A 25,408-nucleotide genomic window follows, 5' to 3' on the forward strand; every position below is an offset into this window, starting at 1 on the left:
GTGTTTCTGAGTCATGGCTGTAGACACAACTTTCTAAATGAACAAAGACGTTGTCAGACTCGTTGATTTCACTGGCCTCCCCTCTAATGGAGAATCAAGTTATAAGACAGTGATAAATGAAGTAAACTCTAAAATTTCCATTTGCAGTTTTTTGTGTTTTCTTTTTAAAAGGTCTTTAATGATAAGTGAGCAAATTAGTAACAATTTAATTAAAATGTACAGCAGCTTACTCTTAGCCATGCTAGGTCAGAGTGGGCTTCCATTCCTTAATCACCAGAATGCTACCAAATCTAAAATAGAAATGCTTTCAGTCCACGCTGTGTCTAGTATCCAGACATTTGCTTTTTTTCCAGCACCCTGCTGCCCACCCCGTCTCTGAGGGCAGGAAGCACTGCTAATCATTCTTTTATTATTATTTGTTTGGCTGTGCCTGTGACATGCAGAATTTTCTGGGCCAGGGGTTGAACCCGCACCACAGCAGCAGCTTGAGCCACAGCAGTGACAATGCCAGATCATCAACTGCTAGGCCACCAGGGAACTCCATAGTCATTCTTCTGCTCGTCACTGAACTGGATTCTTTTCAGAGCCTTGGCGGCCCTTCCTGGATATGGTGAGACCTGCTTAGACCATCCGGGATTCCTCGGCAAGGCAGGCAGTCTGAAATCAGGTGGTTGGTGTCCTGATTAAGTTTCCATAAGACCCATTAACTGTGTTGATGGGCACCTTAAGAGCATTAACTCCTTCATTCCCAGGCCTTCCAGGTACTAAAGTTTGACTGTTTCAGGAGAATTACTGCTGCTTTTAGAGAATCCTGGACACCAGCTCTGGTGGTTCTTGTAAATTTTATCAAAGTATAATTGATAGAACATTCTGTTATCAGGTGTGCAACATAATCATTCAGTATTTGTATATGTTGTGAAAGGATCACACAACTAGGTCTAGTTAACGTCTACCATCCTATGTCATTCCACTCTTCTTGTAATGAAAACTTTTTAAGATGTACTTTTAGCAACTTTCCAAATCTGCAGTCCAGTATTAATACCTACAGTCACCGTGCTGTACATGACATCCCCATGACTAATTCTATAAATGGAAATTCGTACCTTTTGACCCTCTTCATCTGTTTCACCCACTCCCACCCCCATCTCTGGTAATAACCAGCCTCGTTTCTGTATCTGTCAGCGTAGTGCTTTGTGTGGTTTGTGTACAAATGTGCGTGTTTAATTCCACATAAGAGTGAGATCATTCAGTATTTGTTTTTCTTTGACTTGTTTCCCTTAGCATAATGCCTTCAAGGTCTATCCAGGTTGTCAGAAATGCAAAATTTCATTCTTTTTTATGGCTGGATAATAGTCCATTGTGTTGTATTGTGTGCATGTACATGTGTATATATCACATTTTTCTTTTTTTTTCTTTTTGCAGCCAAACCTGCTGCATATGGAAGTTCCTGGGCTGGGGTCAAATCAGAACCACAGCTGCCAGCCTGTGCCACAGCCATAGCAATACTGGATCCAAGCTGCATCTATGACCTACGCCGCAGCTGGTGGCAACACTGGATCCTTAACCCACTGAGGAGGCCAGGAGTTGAACCCACATCCTCACAGAGACAACACTGGGTCCTTAACCTGCTGAGCTCCAATGGGAACTCCTACCATAATTTCTTTATCCATTCAGCTATTGGTGGATCCTTAGGTTGCTTCTGTATTTTGACTACTGTAAATAATGCTGCAGTGAACACAGGGGTTCATTTTAAATTAGTGTTTTCATTTTTTTCAGATAAATACCCAGAAGTGGAATTGCTGGATCATATGGCAGTGCTATTTTCTGTTTTTTTGAGGAATCTCTATACTGCACCAATTTACATTCCTACCAGTGGTCCACAAGAGTTCCCTTTTCTCCACATCTTCACCAGCACTTTTCTGTTGCCTTTTTGTGATAGCTATTCTGATAGGTGTAAGGTGGTATCGCTTTGCGTTTTGATTTGCAATTCCCTGATGAATAGTGATGGTGAACAACTTTTCATGTGCCTGCTGGCCATGTGTAGGTTGTCTTTGGAAAAATGTCTGTTCAGACCCTCTGCTCACTTTCTTTTTTTTTTCTTTTGCTTTTTAGGACTGCACCTGTGGCATATAGAAGTTCCCAGGATAGGGGTTGAATTAGAGCTGCAGCTGTGGGCCTCCACCACAGCCACAGCCACAGCCATACAGGATCCAAGCCACACCTGTGACCTACACCACAGTTCACTGCAACACCAGATTCCCTATCCACTGAGTGAGGATGAGGATCAAACCCACATCTTCATGGATACTAGTTGGATTTGTTTCCACTGCACCACAGCAGGAACTCCCCTGTGCTCATTTTTTAAATCAACTGTTTGGTTCTTGCCATTGAGTTCTTTATGTATTTAGGTTATTAACCCCTTATCAGATAGATGATTTGTGAATATCTTCTCCCATTCAGTAGACTGCTTTTTCATTTTGTTGATGGTTTCCTTTAGTGTGCAGTAGCTTTTTAGTTTGATGTAGTCCCATTTGTTTGCTTTTATTACCTTTGCTTCTGGTGTCAAATGCAGAAAAATCATCAAGACTGTTGTCAAGGAGCTTACTGCTTATGTTTTTTCTAGTTTTATGGTTCCTGGTGTTACATTCAAGTCTTTAATCACTTTGAGTTAATTTTTGTGTATGGTATAAGACGGGGATACAGTTACATTCTTTTGCATGTAGCAGTCTAATTTGCCCAGCAACATTTATTGAAGAGATTATCTTTTCTTCATTGTACATTCTTGGCTCCTTTGTTATAAATTGACCATATATATATGTGGGTTTATTTTTGGCTCTCTATTCTGCTCCATTGATTTGTATGTCTGTTTTATGCCAGTAACACAGTTTTGATTATTGTAGCTTTGTAGTATCACTTGAAATCAGAGAGTATGATGCTTCTAGCTTTGTTCTTAAGACTGCTTTGGATATTCAGGATCCTTTTTAGATTTAAATTTTAGGGTAGTTCTGTGAAAAATGCCATTGGAATTTTGATAGGGGTTACGTTGAATCTGTAGATTCCTTTGGGCTATATGAGTATTTTAAAAATATTAATTCTTGGGGAGTTCCCATCGTGGCGCAGTGGTTAACGAATCCGACTAGGAACCATGAGGTTGTGGGTTCGGTCCCTGCCCTTGCTCAGTGGGTTAACGATCCGGCGTTGCCGTGAGCTGTGGTGTAGGTTGCAGACACGGCTCGGATCCCGTGTTGCTGTGGCTCTGGTGTAGGCCAGTGGCTACAGCTCTGATTCGACCCCTAGCCTGGGAACCTCCATATGCCGCGGGAGCGGCCCAAGAAATAGCAACAACAACAACAAAAAAGACAAAAGACAAAAAAAAATATATTAATTCTTCTAATCCACAAACAGAATATCTTTCCATTTATTTGTATCTTCAGTTTCTTTCTTCAGTGTCTTATAGTTTTCAGTGTACAGGTCATTCACCTCCTTGGTTAAATGAATTTATTCCGAGGTATTCTTTTTTTTCAATGCAATTTGTAAATGGTTTTTCTTAATTTCTCCGACAATTCATTTTTAGTGTATAGAAACACACCAGATTTTTGTATATTATTTTATCCAGAAACTTTACTGAATTGGTCAATTAGTTCTAACAGTTTTTTTGATGGAGTCTGTAGTTTTCTTTCTTTCTTTCTTTCTTTTTTTTTGTCTTTTGCCTTTTTTTGAGCCACTCCTGTGGCATATTGAGGTTCCTAGGCTAGGGGTTGAATCGGAGCTGTAGCCACTGGCCTACACCAGAGCCACAGCAAGGTGGGATCTGAGCCACATCTGCGACCTACACCACAGCTCACGTCAACGCCGGATCCATAACCCACTGAGCAAGGCCAGGGAGTGAACCTGCAACCTCATGGTTCGTAGTCTGATTCATTAACCACCGAGCCACGACGGGAACTCCTTGTCATACATTTTTGATGTCTTATCTTACATCTTTTTATTTTGTGCATCCCTTAACCAATTATTGTAGTTCTAGGGCCTTCTTTTTTTCTTTCTTCCACATTTACATCTGGGGATGGTGTGAGAAGCCACTGCCTATGGGCTAAGGCTTTGTGCTCAGTGCTCCTGGTCAATCTGCAGTTCTGGGGGCACTGCCTGGCCAGCTCCCCTGCCATTCCTGGGCCTCAGGCCTTGGAATGAGAGGGTCCTGTGACATCTGCCCCTTCTCCTCATTGCAGAGTCTGTCCCACTGCGAGCTCATCACAGATGACGGCATCCTACACCTAAGCAACAGCTCCTGTGGCCATGAGAGGCTACGGGTGCTGGAGCTGGACAACTGCCTCCTTGTCACCGATGTGGCCCTGGAGCACCTAGAGCAATGCCGGGGCCTGGAGCGCCTTGAGCTCTATGACTGCCAGCAGGTCACCCGTGCGGGCATCAAGCGGATGCGGGTGAGTGAGGGCACCATCACATGTGGCAGCGTCTAAGCAAATGACAAATATATCAAGAACCAACATCCATTTTCTATCTCCTGTCCTAAGCCACTAGCCAAACCATCTCCTTAGACCACTTCAAAATCTCCTTATTAGACCCTACCCTGAAAGATTCAGCTTCTGGACTGGGCCTCGGTGGAGGCTCCATGTGGTCGTTGATCAGCAAATTTCTAAGAAGGAAGGCATTTAGGCCATTATCAGGAGGAGCAACAGCAGCCTTGGTTAATTTCCAGGTGAACACTGACCTGTGCCACAGCAACATGAGATGTGAGCCGCGTCTGTGACCTACACCACAGCTCACGGCAATGCGAGATTCCCAACCCACTGAGCAAGGCCAAGGATCAAACCTGCGTCCTTGTGGATACTAGTGGGGTTTGTTACTGCTGAGCCACAATGGGAACTCCCAACTTCTTGGATATACTTTTAAGTTGAGGCAACTTTGCGCTCACCCCCCTAGGCAGCCCTGGATGTACCACTGTTAGCCCTTTCCCGTTGTGCACACAGGGACAGTGACTTCCCCGGGGCAGAGATGTTTGTTTGTCTTTAGGAGGTCCTGTTTGGGGGATGTGCCTGTTAGCCCACACCAGAAACTGTATTGGAACTATTTGCCTAGTCATAGAATGAAGTGGATTACACATGGAGAACTCTGGGCTTTTCTAGGATGATGCCTATAATCCCTAAACCACCGTCAACATGACCACACGTCTTTCTTCTCTTTCAAGGCCCAGCTCCCTAACGTCAAAGTCCATGCCTACTTTGCTCCTGTTACCCCGCCAACAGCAGTGGGAGGGAATGGACCACGGCTGTGCAGGTGCTGTGTCATCCTCTGATGGCAGCCACCCAGCCTGGGGCTTCAAGCGGCACCCTTTCCTCCAGAGCACAGTCACTCTGACCTACTCCACCGTCACCCACATCTGTTGATTCTCCTTTGGGAAAGGAATTTACAGGTAAAGGACTTCTTCAGTGACTGGTGATAGGATCCAATTCAGAGCCTTGTGTCAGTAACACAGGGCAAGAGTGGTCTTAGTGTAGCCAGGTTGGTGCAGGAAACTGGGATCTCCTCAGGGGTGGGTGCCTCCCTAGGCACAAAATTCCTGCCCCACCCTGGCTGTCAGCATTCCTCAGACCCAGTGCTAGCACAAACTGAGCAGAAAAACGAGCTTTTGATTTTCTATCTGATACTTAAGCCAGTGGCCTACTTTTATTCACAACAATTCCATTTTGATTAGCAGGACTTTTCTGCTTTGATAAAGAACAACTCAGTCAAAGTGACAATACTGTAAATCTACAATGCCTGACAGTTTTCTATGTAGAGACTTTAGGTGGAAGGCAAGTTAATAGGTTTCCATGAGACACCAAAGAAATGAGGACTCTGGGTAGCATGGAGCAGCATCTTCACCTTTCTCTTGCTGTCAACTTGTCCTGTGTACTTTCGGGGACCAGAAACTAAGCAAAAGCAACTCAGAGTTTGTCTATCCCAACTGGAAATAATAAGCTCTGGTGTATGCTACAGCACGTGCATTTTTGTTAAAGACAGTTATGTCATCACTTACAAAATTTGGGGAACCTTAAGGAAACAGAATTAAAGCTCAAGTTATCTATAATATAATCAATTAAAAATAATCAATGGATGCATGTAGAATGGTGTGATTTTTTTTCCAAGTTTATTTTAAAATCTTAGAAATCAAGTTACACCAGGACTACTCAAAAATTATACACACTTAAAACTCATCAGTAAAGTGTTGGCACCTTTGAGAATTTAAGAATATAAAAATGAAAAACCATTGCAGTGCTTAAGTTAGAAGATTTTATTGCTATTACCTATGGCAGACAATTCTGAGCAAAACCATTTTGCAAATTTGTACGTCCCTAATGTTACCTAAAATGTGCGGAGGTGATCTAGTTTCTGCTCTCTGCTGTCCACATCGGTGATCTTTATTCATTAAGATTAGGAACCCAATCACCACCTTCATTGTGAACCTCTGTGTTAACGGCAGCCAAGCCTTCTTAGGTTGCCCCAAACTGAAGAGCCCAGAGCTCCTGAGAAACTAAAGTGAAAGAGCAAAAACAAATACCCCATGACTAGTGACGCTTCTGGTAGAGTTAGGGTTTCTAGAAGTGGAGAGTTTTAGAAGCTTGTAGGATACAAGGCTTCAGCTGTATTCTGGGGAGAGAAGGCCAATTAGACAATTCCCTGTCAGTTTAACAAGCATTAAAGTCCTAATGATTTTATTGCCTTATTATATATATATTCCAGTATTTCCTGCTCTAAAACTGTATGTATAACAGTTACTTAAATATACATTTATACCACTGTGGGGTGGGGGCGGGGGAATGACTGATTCAGGAATCTATGAGTATAGTTTCTATTTAAAAAATTTAAATGACCAGGGCCTTCTGTACATTATCTCTCCTCTGAGCCAGGACACAACTTATCACAGCTTTTGGACTCTGGAACAATTACTGGAATAACCTGTCCTCAGTTGCATCAGCTTTGAGAAGACAACAAACTGAAAACACACAACACACCTCTTCAAACATTTGGACTAGTGTGTATTCAGAACATACACAGTGAACCCCTCGAGTCTTATGCCATGAGGTGACACTGGCAGGAACCTGGATTTTAAATGAGACACACATTTGCAAAACAATCGGAAAACATTTATTATACTGAAATGTGTACATCCTACTATTAAAAAAACAAAGTAGCAAATTTGCTGGTGCCATAATTTAACCTTTTTCACTGGGACAAACTAATGTTCATTGCCGCTTGGTGTAATTTCAAGTTTGATGAGCTTTTAATTATTCTTACCCCACTTCTAAAACCTGATGAGGAATTCAAAATAGCACACAGCATTAAATGACATTTATTGTTCCATAAATCTTGAGACTCAAAAAGGAATGCTAAATAGACAAGCAAAACTCTAAAACAATTGAGAGATAAGCTCACTTCTTTCCCAAGTGACTGGTACAGAAAACATGTGGTCATACAAAAGCAAAGGGAAAATGACAGAAAGGAAAGCTCTCCTGCTTTAGGGTCTATACAAGTTACAGATTTCAAACTGAAGATGGAAACATTTAGAGACAGTACTTTCTCAGATCAAATAACCCCCTTTATGAATAAAACAATGCCAAAGCCTTTACTCACTTAAGTAGTTTGTCTTCTGGGAGAGATTTTCAACTCAATATTATTCCTATTTCTGCCTGAACAAAGGTAAGAATCAAATAATACATTCAAATCCAAGACACAGGGTAAATGGACAGAGGTGTATAATTAAAATGGAATCAAAGTTTGAGAAGAAAACTGTCTAGTACACCACAGGCCTCAAATGCTTGCTTGATGATTTTTGGGAAGGCTTTGGGTGAAGGGAAGAGAAGTAGTAGAAAAAATTGCAAAAACAGTGGATTCCCTTTGAAAAGTGTACTGGCCGACAAGCATTTGGTTTTGTGAAAGAGGCACTCTTTATAGAAAAAAGCTATCGTGTGGTGTATAAAAAAGTCCCTAAATAATCACTAGAATGTTACCCATGATTGTACTAAAGCTCATATTTCAGAAGAAGTGAGAGGAATTTTGATGGTACAATATAGTGTTTGATTTGTGATGTCTAGTGTTCCATGAATAATTTCAATTCTTCATAATGAAACCCGTTAACACCAAGTCAGAAACTGCTTCCCCTGCCTAAATGTATTTCCAATGTCAGGGCTTTAAAAATGTTTTAGGACTGGATAGTGCAGAGTGGGGTGGGCAATTGGAGACCGAGAGGGAGAGAAGAAAAAAACCCACGAGTTTAAAAGGTATTGGGGCTTCAAAAATGAAAACCAGAAACAAAATGCTAAGAACAGAAGCAGAAGCAAAAAGTTTCTCGATAAATCTGTGACAAAGCAAAAACACAAAGTCTTTGTACCTATTAGGATTTACGCTGATCCTCTCACCAAGGTACTCTTGATAATGCAGTTTGCGTCAAGCCCATCTTCCCGGCTTGGATCTTCCCCGCTCTGGCGTGATCACGTCACACATTCACCCTCAGACATGATTTCTTCTGAGAAGGCGCCAAGCCTCTCCCATGACCACCCATCACCTGTGTCAGTGGTGGCCTCGTGTCTCTCCGCACACAGATTCCGTCCCCACCCTGCCCCAGGTCAGCATGAGGTCCAGGCGACAGAAGCCAAGCTGGCACAGAGAGGTAAATGCCCACAGTATGTCTTTACATTCACTTCCAAACCGCATACAGTGTAAAAAGACAGCAATGGCTGCTTCTAGGAACTGTGTCGACTGGCCTCTCCGCCAGAGAAGCAGGTGGTCCTGCCTGTCCCTCGGCCCCAGGCACTCGCTCTCCTGAGGGGCCGTGATGGTGACGGTGAGATGCGCCTCTCACAGCTCATTAGAAAGGTCATCCTGTGTTTTCAATATGAAACATCTCATATGGTAAAATCCAATCCCAAGGCTTCTTGGATTCAGTCTTCACACACTTTTAAGCGTGACTTTATTTGGTGCTGAATGAAGTTCAGACTACGTTAAGACGTCACTTCAAAATTATGTGGACACCACCCCCATTTTCAGCTGCAGAAAAAGGAGAAGTTACAGGCTTTTTTGTTTTTAACCAGGCTGGAGACTCAAAATTGAACTCCTACAACTCTACAACCTCCCATCCCAGTTCAGAGGGTACCTTGAATATGCTAGAGTAAAAAAGCTGGTAACTTGCTCCAGCTCCTCTTCCCCAAGGCAACTTCATATACACTCTCCCTCCCCTTTTCAGACATGGTGCTTTTCAACGTCTGGCCCTCACTCCCATAGGTGCCCTGCCTGCCTGCTGTTCTAGGAGGCAGAGGACCCGCAAATAGTGCTTATACCCACCTTTTCGGGAAATAATTTTTAAACTCCTAAAAATTAGATCTAGAACATTTAAAAAATATATTACTTTTGTCTGATGGCCTAGTGTTTCTACAGAGATGGTGAAAAGCAATACAGGCATTCGACAAGGAACAAGTGAGTTTTTTCATAAGACAAGGTATTCGAAGCCCAGTACACTGAGATGGGAGGGGTCACCCTTTCATGACTGACAGCAGAAATAAATGCCTGCTGACTTCACAGGACACAGCTGCACACAGTATGAATTTTCTTTTTTACAGGCAGTTTTGAGTTTTGCAGAGTAAATACTATTGCTTCGTGAACAGGAAGTTGAGCAGAATGGTACTAAGCCAGATATGTTTGTGCAAGTAAAAGATCACATGAACCAGGCCACAGTTAAAAACTCAGCCCTGCAGCTGACACGATGGCTGACGTGACGTGTCAGCACAGAGTGAAATCCTTCCTGATTTCAGCACTTCCCTTCTAAGTGGGCTCCCAGCTTCAAGAGTGACTTCTCAGGAAAGGGGTGACACAGCACTTTTTTCTTTGAGGTGCAGCTTTCGTGCTCAGAATGGACTTTGGTTAGCTCATCAGACCTTTAAAAGTCTCCTCTTGTATTAACTTTACATTTAAAAACTCCTCCTTTTCCACCTCCAGGAATTCTCTCAAGCCCTGTCTGGGCCCACTCTCCACACCCTCTCCCTCCATAACTGCTTTGAGTCACTGTGGATACGCTGAAGGCTTCCAAATTTACGGCTCAAGACCAGGCCTGTCTTGCCAGCCCCAGAGGTTATAATTAACTTGACATTTTCACATCCTAAAATGAAACTCTGGACTGCTTCCCTCAATGGCACCTACCACTCTATTGGGACCACTACCTGCTCAGTTGTTCGTAAGAGTCACAACCACTCCTCTCTCAAAGGTAGAGCCCAGTAGGGCACTGTCTATAAGTGTATGAGACACCATAACCTCTCATCTGGATTCTCCTGCCTCCAGTTTGCCCACCTTCTCATCTGTCTCCAAAGAGTTGAGAGAGAAAGAAAAACCTATTTACATTACTTATTTGTTTAAAAAAACCTCACTGACTTTCCAATGCATTTCAAATAAAACCTAAACTTGCATCAGTACCAGACCTGCCTCCTGCTCTGCTCACCCTCGCGCTGCACGGCAACCATAAGGCCCTCCCAGCCCCCACACAGCCCCATTCTGCCAGGGTGCAGCTCCTCAAGGGCATGGTCGGCTCCCCACCATACTCCAGATGTCAGCTTTCATGGCCTCAGAGAAGCCCTAACAGTTTCATGTACCCCTCCCTGAACCCTGCATCCATGAGTACCCACACTTTCCCATTCCTTCGTGGGCATCTAAGTTATATACTGGTAATTGGGTGCATCTACTGAACAGTTCTGGCTTGCTTTCTCCGCTAGAGTAGTGGAACACCTTTCTAGAACTAACAGCATGGGTCTGACACAAGGCGTTCAAAATGCTGGCTGAATGAACTGGGGTTTTTCTCCAGGCATCTAGAAGGACAGACTCCTCTTCCTTATTTGCTAATTTTCATTTCAATCAGAAATATTCTCTTGGAAGTTCTAGCTGTAGCTCAGTGGTAGTAAACTTGACTAGTACCCATGAGGAGGTGGGTTTGATCGCTGGCATTGCTGTGAGCTTTGGTGTAGGCTAAAGACACAGCTTGGATCCTGCATTGCTGTGGCTGTGGTGTAGGGCGGCAGCTGAAGCTGATTTGACCCCTAGCCTTGGAGCTTCCTTATGGTGCAGGTTGGACCCTAAAAAGCAAAACTCTCTTCATTTTTCAAATTTTCTTCTTAAAATTACTAAAGCCAGCATTTTAAAAAATAACCACACAAGGAGTTCCTGTTGTGGCACAATGGAAACTAGTATCCATGAGGATGCAGGTTCAATCCCTGACTTCACTCAGTGGGTTAAGGATCCAGCATTGCCGTGGGCTGTGGTGTAGGTCACAGACGCAGCTCGGATCTGGCATGGCTGTAGCATAGGCCAGCGAACCTAGCCTGGGAACCTCCATGTGCCACGGGTGTGGCCCTAAAAAGACAAAAAATAAGAAGTAAACACAAGATGACTGATTTCAAGCACACAGTTTTACACAATTCCAGCCTTTCAAGACACACATACACATGCAAAGTACCTTTTACTGTGGAGAATAAAAAACAACTCTCATCTTGAAAATTCTGAACCATCTAAAAGGATAAAACAGATACATAATTAAGATCCAACTGTCTTAACTGATTAGAAAAGGTTAAAATTGGAAGAGATTAAAATTGGTAAAAGAATGTCATTATCTGTATACTGCTGCACAAAGCACAGGACTCAATGGCCAAATTAGTAATTCGAGGAGGCAGTGTGAGGGAGCCAGAACTTACACCTGTTGTTCAGGCTAGGCTGACTGTACTTGCCTGTGGTGGTCCCTGAGATCTGGTCAATCACCCTCTGGCCCACGGGGGAGCATTCCCTGCTGGGAATAGTGAATAACTAACAAAAAGTCACTGCCAAAGTATTCTTCTGTTATTGCTTGCTTGCTGCTCAACATAAGCCCTTCTAACCTCACTGCTTTTTAAAATTAATCATCAAATAGTGTATAAAAGGAAAACATACCCAAATGCCTTGCTATACAAAAAGAGCCAAAAGCTCTGCTAACACAGTGTCCCCCGGTGACCAGCACCAGAGATCAAAGAGGGTGGGAATGGAGCCACAGTTCTCAACTTGTATTCCTCCTACCACTCAGAGCACCAGGAACTTCTGGTTATAAATTCTCACCACTTTTGATCCCCAACTCTGAAAATGATTCCCGTAAATACTTGCAAAAGAGGCCACAGGATTTTTTCTATAGATCTTCAATGATCTATATAAAAGTAAACACCAGAATGAAAGGGAAAAGGGCACACCACTTCTGAGTTACCTGATCGCTAACAAGAATGTGAATACCAGTGGGACCCTGTCTGTAAACCTGGTTAATTTGATGGAGAGGAATATTAAACACCAACGCAAGTTTTCGAGCAACTTCTGAGGCAACCATTTCTTCCAAGTAGATTGCATGATAAACTGAAATAAAAAAACAAGAACAGCATTTTAGCAGTAATCTTTGATCTGTTTTCCACCTCATCTACAGCAAGGTCGTACCTTTCAAAGTACTAAAGAAATAAAATATAAAAATTAAAAATGGGGGTGTTCCTGTTGTGGCTCACAGGGTTAAGAACCTGACATAGCCTCTGTGAGGATGCGGGTTCGATCCCTGGCCTCACTCACTGAGTTAAGGATCAAGTGGGCTATGGTATAGACTGGCAGCTCCAGCACCAATATGCCCCCTATCCCTAGTAACTTACATATGCCAAGGGTGTGGCTATAAAAAGAAAAAAAATTAAAAATGGGAATATTTTTCCCACATGCATCTTTGAACATGTTGTAAAGATTTTACCACGTCAGTAAAATGGGAAAAATGTAGAAGAAGCCCCCCACTCCCATCAATGCTTTCTTCCCAAGCCACCAATGTTCTAGTCATCATTTTAGTAAATCTAAGATTTTAAAAAAGCAAAACTGGAGTTCCCGTTGTGGCTTGGCGGTTAACAAACCCAACTAGTATCCATGAGGACGTGGGTTTGTTTGATCCCTGGCTTCACTCAGTGGGTTAAGGATCCAGCCTTGCTGTGAGCTGTGGTGTAGGTTGCAAATGTGGCTCAGATCCAGTGCTGCTATGGCTGTGGTAGAGGCCGGTAGCTAATAGCTCTGATTTGACCCCTAGCCTGGGAACCTCCATGTGCCTCAGGTGCGGCCTTAAAAAGACCAAAGAAAAAATAATTAAAAAGCAAAACCCCAGCACATTCAGGGTGGTCTTTTCCTTGTTAGGTATTTCTCGCATGGAGAGCCACATGAGAAAGAGATCACCATGCAGTCCCCAACCGACAGAAGTCCTGCAAAGCCCGTCTCAGAAGGGCACCCACCTCCCATACCCACCGTAGGGCGTGGCGCTGCTGCTGTCGCCCCCACCACCAGCTGCCTGCTGCTGCCCCTGCTGCACTGGCTGCTCGCGGCAGACATAGAGGGTCAGGCGGGGCCGCACCGACCTGCAACCAGAAGATGGTGCTTGTGAGCTGGCAGGAGGGCCGCATGCGCAAGCAACAGCTACAAGACTCCAGGGTCTACTTCCTGAAGTGAACTGGACAAAGTTACTTCATCATTCAAAATCATTTACTAAAAAAATATACATATATATGAAAACACACACCTCACACCAACTATTACAGGTAGTCTAATCTGACGATCCACACTCAACCACTGAGAGGGTCTGTCAGATACTGGTAAATTTAAGTTTCAAGATTAAGTCAGCAATTTAAAATCAGTAAGATTCAGCTTTAATGGAATTCTCACAGCACAAGTCTAGAAATATCAACAATAGTAAATGGATCTTAAAAGCCAGCACAAGTTTACAGTTCTATTATTTTAATTCACAATTAGAAATTTACATGTTTAATAACTGTTTAGTAGTGTGATATGACCTTGAAAACCAGAGATTCTGTAGCGCTCACCTACGTGAGAAGTTTGTTTTCTTGGCAACAAACCCAGTCGTCTTCAAGAACTCAGTCCTGCCCAGTGCATTTCTACAGCCTTAGTCTACCTCTGCCCTCATCAGTGCCTGCCTGAAGGTGTACACAAAACAGTCTCCTCGTGAGCACGGCGCCCCGGCCCATGCCGCCCGGGGAACGCAAAGAAGGCACAATCTTGTTTCAAGAGGACAACTCCTTTCCAACACAGCATTTTTTACCTGGACTTCAGTGAATGATAAAGCCGAATCCCATCGGCTGTACCACAAATCTGTACTAGATCCTCCTTTGTCAGTTTTAGTAAGTCGGCACCTAGAAAAGAGATGAATAAAGAGAATACTCTCAAGGAAATAAGAAACGAGCCAGCAATACTGGCTGCTTGATAGCATGTCTTCACAGTTAAACATCCTTCAAATCCACTGCAGGTCTCCTCCGCCTACCCACACACATGAACAGCACACCCCCTTCCCTTGGAACCAAAGAGAATGCTGGTCCTCCCTCCCTCCCTATGCCAGGAAGGAGCTCCAGAAGCCCAGAAGCTGGTAAATCAGGGCAATGAGCAGGGCAGACAGGAGACCCTGTTCCCAGTACAGGACTGCACTGCCTGCCTTATTTTGGCTGGGTTGTGGTTATGTGGAGAAATGTGACTCTGACACCAGACAATCCATCTTGAGATCATCAGACCAATCTTTAACTCACAGAAGGAAGAAATGCAAGTCAGTTTTGGAAACCTACCCAAAGTCACACAGTTGGCAGAAGAGCTAACACTAACCCTTTTTACACTATAACATGCTATGTCCAATTGAACATTCTGTAACACAATTCTGTCACAGCAGCCAGTTTTGCTACAAAAACATGGCAGAGAATTGCATCTTATACTTAAGATTTCCCCATAAACACTTGGTAAGTGTAAATGACATGATATCTAGTCTATGCTTTAAAACAGAACAGAAACGGAGTTGGGAGAGGGAGACAAAGGCTAGTCATTTTGGCATTTCACCACCACCAAAATTAGGAGACAGAATCTTGCCACAGGGATCTCCCTAATTACCTAGTATCCCTCCTCCACCATCCCTAATATCTGGCAACCATTCATCTGTTTACTGCCTCTGATTTTGTCATTTTGACAGTGTTATATAAATGGAATCATACGTATGTTACTTTTTTTTTTTTTGCTCAGCATAATGCCTTTGCCTCTATCTAAGATGTTGTAGCAATAGTCTTTTTTTTCTTTTTATGGCCACACCTGTGGCATATGCAAGTTCTCAGGCTAGGGATCAAGTCAGAACTGCAGCTGCCAGCCTATGCTACAGCCACAGCATCTCATGATTCAAGCCACATCTGTAACCTATGCCACAGCTCACGGCAATGCTGGATCCTTAACCCACTGAGTGAGGCCAGGGATTGAACCTGTGTCCTCACGAATACTGGTCAGGTTCTTAATCCACTGAGCCACAACTACTGTTGTAGCAGTAGTGTGTTCCCCTTTAATGTTCTGTAGTATTACAGAATATGGATTTTATAGACTTAAGTTTTTCTTACCTAATAAGCTAAGGGAGTATTTAGATGGAATTTTTAAAAGGACCAAGCAGTGCTTCTTCCAAGTGGTACAGTAAGAAGCCTGCTTGGAGGGATAGTAATAGAAATATCAGGGGCAGCATTTCCCAAACATGGCCCTGGGACCCTTTCCTAAAGAATACTTCATAACGCGTCCTGCCACCTCATCCTGTGAAATGCCAGGCCGCAGCAAAGTGCAGCCAGCTGTCCTTGGCCCACAGTGCTATGGAACCATGCAGATACGGCTTGAGCCTTTTATGAGGACGGAACATTGTGTGCACACAGTTGGCATAGAGGAAAACTTGGTTTCACAAAGAAATTGGTTTCCTATGACATCAGCCCTGTATGCTGTGCTTATGCTGTCATTAACCATTCCCCAGGTAGTCTTTGTCTGTCTAAAGTTTTGGCTGAAAGTCATTCCCTAGGTGGGAATCCACATTTTTATGATTAACTGTGAAAAAACTGACTTAAAATTTTAGCACCTGTGTCGGGAAACAGATGAGGAGCACAGCACAGGGAAATACCAGCTGGGGCACAAGGTGGCCCCAGGTTACTGCTCTGTCAGACAGATTTGTGTTTTTAGTTCTGAGCTCTTCCCTGTGAGCAGTGACCACTGTGGCTTGGCCTTCTGCCATTTCCTTCCCCTGTGAGCATCCGCACAGTAGAAAAGCAAGGAGAGGGAGGCTTCTTGCTCTGACCCTCTCTGGGAGGCACTTTTCAGTAGTTGTGGCTCAGTGGGTTAAGAACCTGACCAGTATTCGTGAGCATGTAGTTTGTGTCCAGCTCTGAATGTGGGTTAAGGATGTGCACACACATGCTGGTGATAGTTCTATGAATTTGCACATAAAGCAAAAATTATTATCAAATAAAAAGTTACTAACTATACATACCTAAACAAAAATATGGGCATGTAAAACTGTTGAAACAGTATTGAGTTCCTATTTTGAAACTGTATCATAAGTCTGCAAGAGCTTACCAGTGAGGACACTGGGGGACAGGTACACAGGACTTCCCTATACAAATTCTGCCATACGCTTAGGAATCTATTTACAGTTATTTCCAAAAAAACTAGGGCTACTGAAAATATAGAACAAGTAAACAACACAAGCATACCTAAAAAATTGGAGAACAGTCTTGTATAGGAAGAGAATCTGTTTTTGAGCAGCCATTGTTGTGTTTCCTGGATTGTGGCTGAAGGCTGCAGTTGCTATTAACAAAGAAAATGAACATAAACAGAAGAAACAATTTAAGGTTACCAAAAAAATAGTCACTGGCATGTTATAGAGAAGAATATTTAAACAAAACACAGAAACCCTCCAGGTTTAAAGTTTAAAATGCCCAGGAAGAGCCCAGGGGTTGTGGCTATTCAGTGACATGAACCTCTGTCAGAGGCTGCAAAATGCAGGACCCTGAGAGCATAATAGCTTTAAAGAAAAGATACTTACTTCACTAGAGGCCTGTGAAACTCCATCTCCCTGATGATTTGGGGAAGAAGAATTGCTGGGGAGAAGGAGGGAAGGATAATTATAACATTAAAAATTTAACAAGACATTAAAAGCTATTAAACTAGGAGGGTTTAAAACAATACTGTGGGACAGAGCAATGTAAATATGCAAAAAGAATGTATGCACAACTAGTCAGGGAGTGAATAAGATTAAGACACAGAAGACATTCAATTTGTGCCTTCTCCTCCTCCATCTATTCTAGTAAAAAAAAATTCAAGTTTCACGGAGTTCACTTATGGTGCAGTGGACTAAAAATTTGGCATTGTCACTGCAGTGGCTTGGGTTGCTGCTGTGGCGCAGGTTCAATCCCTGGCCTGGGGAATTTACATATGCCCCAGGTATGGCCAAAAACACAGAAAAAAAAAAAAGAATTCAAGTTTCATGAAATAAAAAGGCTCCAGTCATTTCCAGGTGTACCAGGAAAATGAAGGATACTCATTCATTTCAGTTAGGAAAAAAAAATACGAGAATCAAATAAGATAAACAGTTAAGGAGTTTCCATTGTGGCTCAGCAGGTTAAGAACCCAATATTATTGTCTCCATGTGGATGTGGGTTCGGATCCCTGGCCCTGTTCAGTGGGTTAAGGATCCAGTGCTGCCATGCAGTGATGTGGCTCGGATCCTTTGTGGCTGTGGCTGTGCTGTAGGCCTGCAGCTGCCTGGTTCAACCTCAGCCCGGGAACTTTCATATGCCGCAGGTGCAGCCCTAAAAAATAAATTAATAAAAATAAACTTTCTTTAAAAAAAAAAAAAAAAAGGGAGTTCCTGTCGTGACGCAGTGGTTAACGAATCCGACTAGGAACCATGAGGTTGCGGGTTTGGTCCCTGCCCTTGCTCAGTGGGTTAATGATCCGGTGTTGCCGTGAGCTGTGGTGTAGGTTGCAGACGCGGCTCGGATCCAGCGTTGCTGTGGCTCTGGCGTAGGCTGGTGGCTGTAGCTCCAATTCGACCCCTAGCCTGGGAACCTCCATATGCTGCGGGATCGGCCCAAGAAATGGCAAAAAAGACCAAAAAAAAAAAAAAAAACGATAAACAGTTGAAAATAACTGCAAAAGTCTACTTTAGAGTTCCTACTGTGGCTCAGTGGTAATGCACCTGACTAGTATCCATGAGGTTGCAAGTTCGATCCCTGGTCTCTCTCAGTGGGTTAAGGATCTAGCGTTGCCGTAAGCTGCAGTGTAGGTCACAGATGCAGCTCAGATTTGGCACGACTGTGGCTATGGCATAGGCCGGCAGCTGCAGATCCAATGTGACCACTAGCCTGGGAATTACCATGTGCCACACAGCCCCAAAAAGCAAAAAAAAAAAAAAAAAAAGGAAAAAAATCTACTTTAATAATGAGCTATAAGAAATGATATAATGGGTGTTCCCGTCAACGGCGCAGTGGTTAACGAATCCAACTAGGAACCATGAGGTTGCAGGTTCAATCCCTGGCCTTACTCAGTGGGTTAACGATCCAGCGTTGCCGTGAGTTGTGGTGTAGGTCGAAGATGTGGCTTGGATCCAGTGTTGCTGTGGCTCTGGCATAGGCCAGTGGCTGCAGCTCTGATTCGACCCCTAGCCTGGGAACCTCCACATGCCGAGGGAGCGGCCCAAGAAACAGCAAAAAGCCAAAAGCCAAAAAAAAAAAAAATGATATAATGATCCTAAGCCAAAATAGTAAATAATATCCCTTTAATGAATACATTTTAATGTATATATTTATCCATGATTAAAGAGGGTGAAATTCAAGAGAATGAAAGAAACTTGTGCCACCATCCTCGTGTTTCCAAGGGAAAATGAACATGAGGTGGCTTCAGGGTGGGTGCGGCCTCATTACTGGTTCCTTCTTAGCCTGTGTACCTCAATTTCTTTGGTTTATCATGTTGATTATTTACCATCCTTCTCCACCCACTAGGACTAGCTCTTGGGACAGAGCTTTCCTTCACTTACATATCACAGCACCCTAGTCCGTGCTGGGCACACAGCAGGCTATCAGCAATTATCTGGTCAACCAGTGTGTCAAGAATTCACAGGTCATCTCTAAAACTGTCATCATTTTTTTTTTTTTTTGTCTTTTTGCCTTTTCTAGGGCCGCTCCTGTGGCATATTGATATTCCCAGGCTAGGGATCTAATCGGAGCTGTAGCCACCGGCCTACACCACCTACAGCAACGCAGGATCTGAGCTGTGTCTGAGACCTACACCACAGCTCATGCAATGCCAGATCCTTTACCCACTGAGCAAGGTCAAGGATCGAACTCGCAACCTCATGGTTCCTAGTTGGATTTGTTAACCACTGAGCCATGATGGGAACTCCTGTCATCATTTTCTAAGTTTACTCAGTCCCCTACATGGTAACACGCTGGTGCCAGAGTGGCCTCCTATTCTCGAGGGATAATCACCTGCATGGAAATAGGCTGCCTCGTCAGAATTACCATCTCCTCAGGGAAAAGGCATGGCTTAATTTGTTTTCTCACCAGACCCTGTTACAGACTGAATGTTTGTGTTCCTTCAAAATTCAGCTGGAAGCCTTACCCGCAATGTGATGGACAAGTACTGACAGTATTAGGAGGTGGGGCCTATGGGAAGTAATGAGTGTAGATGAAACCTTAAGGGTGGAGCTCCAGGAATGGGATCAGTGACACTTCTCATGAGTCGTGAGAAAAGAGTCTGCTTTCCACTGCATGAGGACACAGGCCTGCAGTCTGCAACCCCAAAGAGATTCCTCACCAAATCCTGACCCTGAGGGATCTTCAGCACCATAACATATGAATTTCTATTTTTTCTTCCTTTTTTTTTTCCTCAGGGCAGTACCTGCAGCATATAAGAGCTCCTAGGCTAGGGGTTGAAGTGGAGCTGCAGCTGCAGCTTCGGGCATATGCCACAGCCACAGCAACACCAGATCTGAGCCACGTCTGCAACCTACACCACAGATCCCAGCAACGCCGGATTGTTAACCCACTGAGCAAGGCCAGGGATTGAACTCACATCCTCATGGATAGTAGTTGGGCTCGTAACCTTCTAAGCCACAACGGGAACTCTGAATTCCTACTGTTTAAGAGCCAGTCTGTGGTTTTTAAATGTTATGGCAGCCCGAGTAGGCATACCTTGTCAGCATGACTTAAGTATAAAAATGAGAACCCCCCTCCCCCACCCCCCCAAAAAAGGAGTTCCTGTCGTGGCTCAGTGGTTAACAAATCCGACTAGGAACCATGAGGTTGCAGGTTTGCTCCCTGGCCTCGAACAGTGGGTTGAGGATCCAGTGTTGCTGTGAGCTATGGTATAGGTCCCAGACGTGGCTCGGATCTGGTGTTGCTGTGGCTGTGTGGTATGGGCCAGCAGCTGTAGCTCCAATTCGACCCCTAGCCTGGGAACCTCCATATGCCGTGGATGCGGCCCTAGAAATGAGAAAAAGACAAAATAAATAAATAAATAAAAATAAAAACAGAACTCTTTCCTTTTAGTCTTTTAACTTTCCTAATTTTCTTTCTCAGCAAAAAATTTCCTTAAGGGTAGGGACCTTCTGATCTGACCTACTCAGCATGAGTTCCTGCGCCTGGGAAGGAACACATCCCCTGCTCCATCTCCCATACCGCCCCAACCCACCAGGCACCAACGACCAGCAGCCAACAGTTAGGGTCAGTAACAGGATGAACAAAGCTACCACTCCCATTTCTAAACCAGAGTAAGTCTTTAGAAATTCAAAAGTCCTTCAAGTTTAAAGACTTACCTTAAAAAAAAAAAAGAGTGTGTCTTTGGAAGGGAGAAGAAATAGAAAACAGTTCTTATTTGACATGGTGAGCATTTAAGTCAATGTAATCCTGACACGTTCAAGTCACAGTTTCATCTTAACAACTCACTGTCCTCTTCTAGCCATGAACCCCATTAATTTTGTTTTATCTCACAAAGAATGTATCCTGAGGAGTTCCCGTCGTGGCTCAGTGGTTAACGAATCCAGCTATGAACCATGAGGTTGCGGGTTCGCTCCCTGCCCTTGCTCAGTGGGTGGACGATCCGGCGTTGCCGTGAGCTGTGGTGTAGGTTGCAGACGCGGCTCGGATCCCGCGTTGCTGGTGGCTATAGCTCTGATTAGACCCCTAGCCTGGGAACCTCCGTATGCCGCAGGAGCAGCCCAAGAAATGGCAAAAAAAAAAAAAAAGAACGTATCTTGAAAACGCACCCTTTTCTACAATTTCCACGGCTGTGAATGTGTGAGACACAAGGAGCTAGGAGCAAAAAGGCTAAAAGGGGAAGAAAAGACAATTTTCCTCTGAAAAGGCTACTTCTAATGACTACATACACCAGATATACAAAAAGGGAGGCTGCTGTAACTTGTGAGAAAGGGAGCTGGCGAAGCGTGGGCACAATGGGGCCCTGGCACATGGCACTCACACAATACCTGTCTAGGACGCTGCACGTGCTCTGTGGTGGGGACGAGAAGGTAGGCGCTGGGGATGGGCTGTGGTTCACGTAGGTTGTGGGGGTATCAGGCCATGGAGAACACTGAGGATAGAAACAAAAGTCAATTAATGATACACTTCTAAAATTATATAGGAGAAATATTCCTGTAATTCACTCTCTAGTCTGGCCAAATGCAAGATTATGAAACACAAGACACCTAACATTCATCAAGCAACCTCACAGAAACATATCAAATGGACTTCCATGTGGCAATGAAAAATGTTACCTGCTGTGTGCATCTAGACACTGATTAATCTCAGAGGGGACCTGAAGTGATGACAGCAGCAAACATTTATGAAGCGTTTGAAATGGATGCTTACGTACAATGTACTTTTGAGAAATTTCACCTCCCGCTTCACCAATTCCCCAGGATGTACCTATCAAGGTTTAAAGAACAGCAAAGGCTGGAGTTCCCGTCGTGGCACAGTGGTTAACATATCCGACTAGGAGACATGAGGTTGCGGGTTCAATCCCTGGCCTTGCTCAGTGGGTTAAGGATCCGGCGTTGCTGTCAGCTGTGGTGTGGGTCGCAGACGCGGCTCAGATTCTGAATGACTGTGGCTGTGGCTGTGGCTGTAGCCAGCGGCTACAACTCCGATTAGACCCCTAGCCTGGGAACCTCCATATGCCGTGGGTGCAGTCCGAGAAAAGACAAAAACAAAACAACAAAAAAAAAGAACAGCAAAGGCAAGAAAGGATTTAGAAGCAACACCTGACGAGGCATGGTGACAAGGATGGTGGCTCTGTCTCACCTAGTGCTTTCTGTCCTCTTCCCTGAGGAGCAGCCTCACCAGCACCCATGTACTTTCTCAGCCTCTATAAGATTAATACTTATCCCCAAGTAAGATGAGATAGGCCCAACACCAAAATACATCAGCTGTGGATGGTACTGCCTGGGTACATCTACCTATCTATTTATGTTTTATCACTTATATTTTTTGGAAGGGGTAGGATGAATTGAAATATTTTTCAGCCCTTGGCACAATTCTGATCAAAAACAGAGCAAAGACACCTTAACTATTACACTTAGGAGTACTGAAAAAGCCAAAGCCAACGGCATATGCTGAGCAGGCCAGGGTGGTCTCAAATGCTGAGGACGGAGGGAACACATTTCTTCCATGGGTGGTCTTTCTAAAACTGCCAGTTCCCTCAGTTCCAAGGGTCCCCTTTCATAATCACTTTTCTCCCATTACATACAAGAAAAAATGACATCCTCTCTCACCATGGCTATGGGGTATAAGACTGCCAAAAACCAAGTAAAAGACCATTCAAAGACATTAGGAGAAATACTAAGAAAGTACATGACTCCACAGCATTCTTATGTGTGTCGGGGAGTTTTCAGTTCTTTGCTTTCAAAAAAAGCAAGGAGGACATCTTGTCACCTGACAGTGAAATAAATTATCAGATCATATAAAAATAGATCATTGGGATTTGGGTCAAAGGAAGGAGATCCCAAGATCTGAATGATACTGCTGAAAGAAAAATAAATACATCTCAATAAAGTTTATCTTATTTATTAAAAAAAAATCTATAAATACATTCTACCCCGACTCATCATTCAAGAGGCATTTCCAGTAACATTTTTATTTTTATACTTAACATTCATCAAAATTTGTATGATTTGCTGTTTTGATAAACTGGTACAAATAACAAGTTTTGAATTCTTCAACTGACCTAAGCCTTATGGCCATTGGAAACTTTAAAAATTATATTTCGATTTATATAAGTTTGTTGTAAAAAATTAATTAGTGTGAGGAGTTCCCACTATGGTACAATGGGATCAGTGGCATCTCTGGAGTTCTAGGATGCAGGTTCTATTCCCAGCCCCATACAGTGGGGAAAGGATCCAGCACTGCCACAGCCACAGCTGCAGTGTAGCTCATGACTGTGGTTCAGATCTGACCCCTGGCCTAGAAACTCCATATATGCCACAGGGCGGCCAAAAAAGGGGAAAAAAAAGAAAAAAAAAGCAATTAGGGTGATCATTAAAAGATTTCCAACCCATAGCAAATATAATACTTAATGGAGAAAAACTGAAAGCCTCTCACTTAAATCTACAACAAGACAGGGATGCCCACTCTCACCACTGCTATTCAACATGGTTTTAGAAGTCCTAGCCACAGCAATTAGACAAACAAAAGAAACAAAAGGCATCCATATAAGAAGAGAAGAGATAAAACTGTCACTGTATGCAGATGACATGATACTATACATAGAAAACCCTCAGGGTGCAACCCAAAAACTACTTGAACTGATTAATAAATTCAGCAAAGTAGCAGGATATAAGATTAACATTCAGAAGTCAGTCACATTTCTGTATACCAGAAATGAAATACTAGAAAAGGAATACAAAAATTCAATACCTTTTAAAATTGCACCTCAAAAAATCAAATATCTCGGAATACACCTGACCAAGGAGGTAAATGACTTATATGCCGAGAACTATAAACTTTAATCAAAGAAATTAAAGAAGATATAAAGAAATGGAAAGATATTCCATGTTCATGGATTGGAAAACTCAATATTGTAAAAATGGCCATACTACCCAAAGCAATCTACGGATTCAATGCAATCCCTATCAAATTACCCGTGACATCTTTCACAGAACTAGAACAAACAATCCAAACATTTATATGGAACAACAAAAGACCAGAATTGCCAAAGCAATCCTGAGAAACAAAAACCAAGCAGGATGCATAACTCTCCCAGACCCTAGGCAATATTACAAAGCCACAGTCATCAAAACAGTGTGGTACTGGTATCAAAACAGACAGACAGACCAATGGAACAGAATAGAGAACCCGGAAATAAACCCTGACACCTATGGTCAATTAATCTTTGACAAGGGAGGCAAGAACATCAAATGGGAAAAAGAAAGTCTATTCAGCAAGCATTGCTGGGAAACCTGGACAGCTGCATGCAAAGCAATGAAACTAGAACACACCCTCACACCATGCACCAAAATAAACTCCAAATGGCTGGAAGACTTAAATATACGACAGGACACCATCAACCTCCTAGAAGAAAACATAGGCAAAACACTCTCTGACATCAACATCATGAATATTTTCTCAGGTCAGTCTCTCAAAGCAATAGAAATTAGAGCAAAAATAAACCCATGGGACCTAATCAAACTGAAAAGCTTTTGCACAGCAAAGAAAACCCAAAAGAAAACAAAAAGATAACTTTCAGAATGGGAGAAAATAGTTTCAAATGATGCAACCAACAAGGGCTTAATCTCTAGAATATCTAAACAACTTATACAACCCAACAGCAAAAAAGCCAATCAATCAATGGAAAAATGGGCAAAAGACCTGAATAGACTGTTCTCCAAAGAAGATAAACAGATGGCCAGCAAACACATGAAAAAATGCTCAACATCGCTGATCATAAGAGAAATGCAAATCAAAACTACCATGAGATACCACCTCACACCAGTCAGAATGGCCATCATTAATAAATCCACAAATAACAAGTGCTGGAGGGGGTGTGGAGAAAAGGGAACCCTCCTGCACTGCTGGTGGGAATGTAAACTGGTACAGCCACTACGGAGAACAGTTTGGAGATACCTTAGAAATCTATACATAGAACTTCCATATGACCCCGCAAATCCCACTCTTGGGCATCTATCCGGACAAAACTCTACTTAAAAGAGACACATGCACCCGCATGTTCATTGCAGCACTATTCACAATAGCCAGGACATGGAAACAACCCAAATGTCCATCAACAGATGATTGGATTAGGAAGATGTGGTATATATACACAATGGAATACTACTCAGCCATAAAAAGAATGACATAATGCCATTTGCAGCAACATGGATGGAACTAGAGACTCTCATACTGAGTGAAATGAGTCAGAAAGACAAAGACAAATACCATATGATATCACTCATAACTGGAATCTAATATACAGCACAAATGAACCTTTCCACAGAAAAGAAAATCATGGACTTGGAGAATAGATTTGTGGCTGCCCGACAGGACAGGGCGGGAGTGGG

General features: G+C 43.2%; 2 protein-coding genes across 7 annotated transcripts in view; one reads left to right on the forward strand and one right to left on the reverse strand.

Annotated features, from left to right (window-relative positions):
• FBXL2 (F-box and leucine rich repeat protein 2) overlaps nt 1-13,343 on the forward strand; it is an 84,160-nt gene extending 70,817 nt beyond the window's left edge. The window contains exons 14-16 of one of the 4 annotated variants that reach the window (XR_007133447.1): nt 4,227-4,439; nt 5,204-5,428; nt 13,207-13,343. Coding sequence is in view for 1 of the 4 variants with exons in the window: in XM_047769587.1 (XP_047625543.1) it covers nt 4,227-4,439; nt 5,204-5,311 (321 nt within the window). In the remaining 3 variants the exon portion in view is untranslated. Of the gene's footprint in view, nt 1-4,226; nt 4,440-5,203; nt 6,102-6,905; nt 6,985-9,987; nt 10,445-13,206 lie in introns of those variants that run through there. The other 3 variants (XR_007133446.1, XR_007133445.1, XM_047769587.1) reach the window with 3 other exon arrangements.
• The window catches only part of UBP1 (upstream binding protein 1), a 71,199-nt gene continuing 52,911 nt past the window's right edge, over nt 7,121-25,408 (reverse strand). For 2 of the 3 annotated variants that reach the window (XM_047769579.1, XM_047769574.1), the window contains 8 exons: nt 21,344-21,447; nt 16,904-16,958; nt 16,572-16,665; nt 14,123-14,213; nt 13,315-13,424; nt 12,263-12,405; nt 11,492-11,543; nt 7,121-9,042 (listed from right to left, as the gene is read on the reverse strand). In XM_047769579.1, the coding sequence (XP_047625535.1) occupies nt 9,005-9,042; nt 11,492-11,543; nt 12,263-12,405; nt 13,315-13,424; nt 14,123-14,213; nt 16,572-16,665; nt 16,904-16,958; nt 21,344-21,447 (687 nt within the window). In that variant the 3' untranslated portion in view covers nt 7,121-9,004. The other variant, XM_047769584.1, reaches the window with a different exon arrangement.

The sequence above is a fragment of the Phacochoerus africanus genome, chromosome 1 (assembly GCF_016906955.1).
Source record: "Phacochoerus africanus isolate WHEZ1 chromosome 1, ROS_Pafr_v1, whole genome shotgun sequence".
Classification (NCBI taxonomy): Eukaryota; Metazoa; Chordata; class Mammalia; order Artiodactyla; family Suidae; genus Phacochoerus; species Phacochoerus africanus.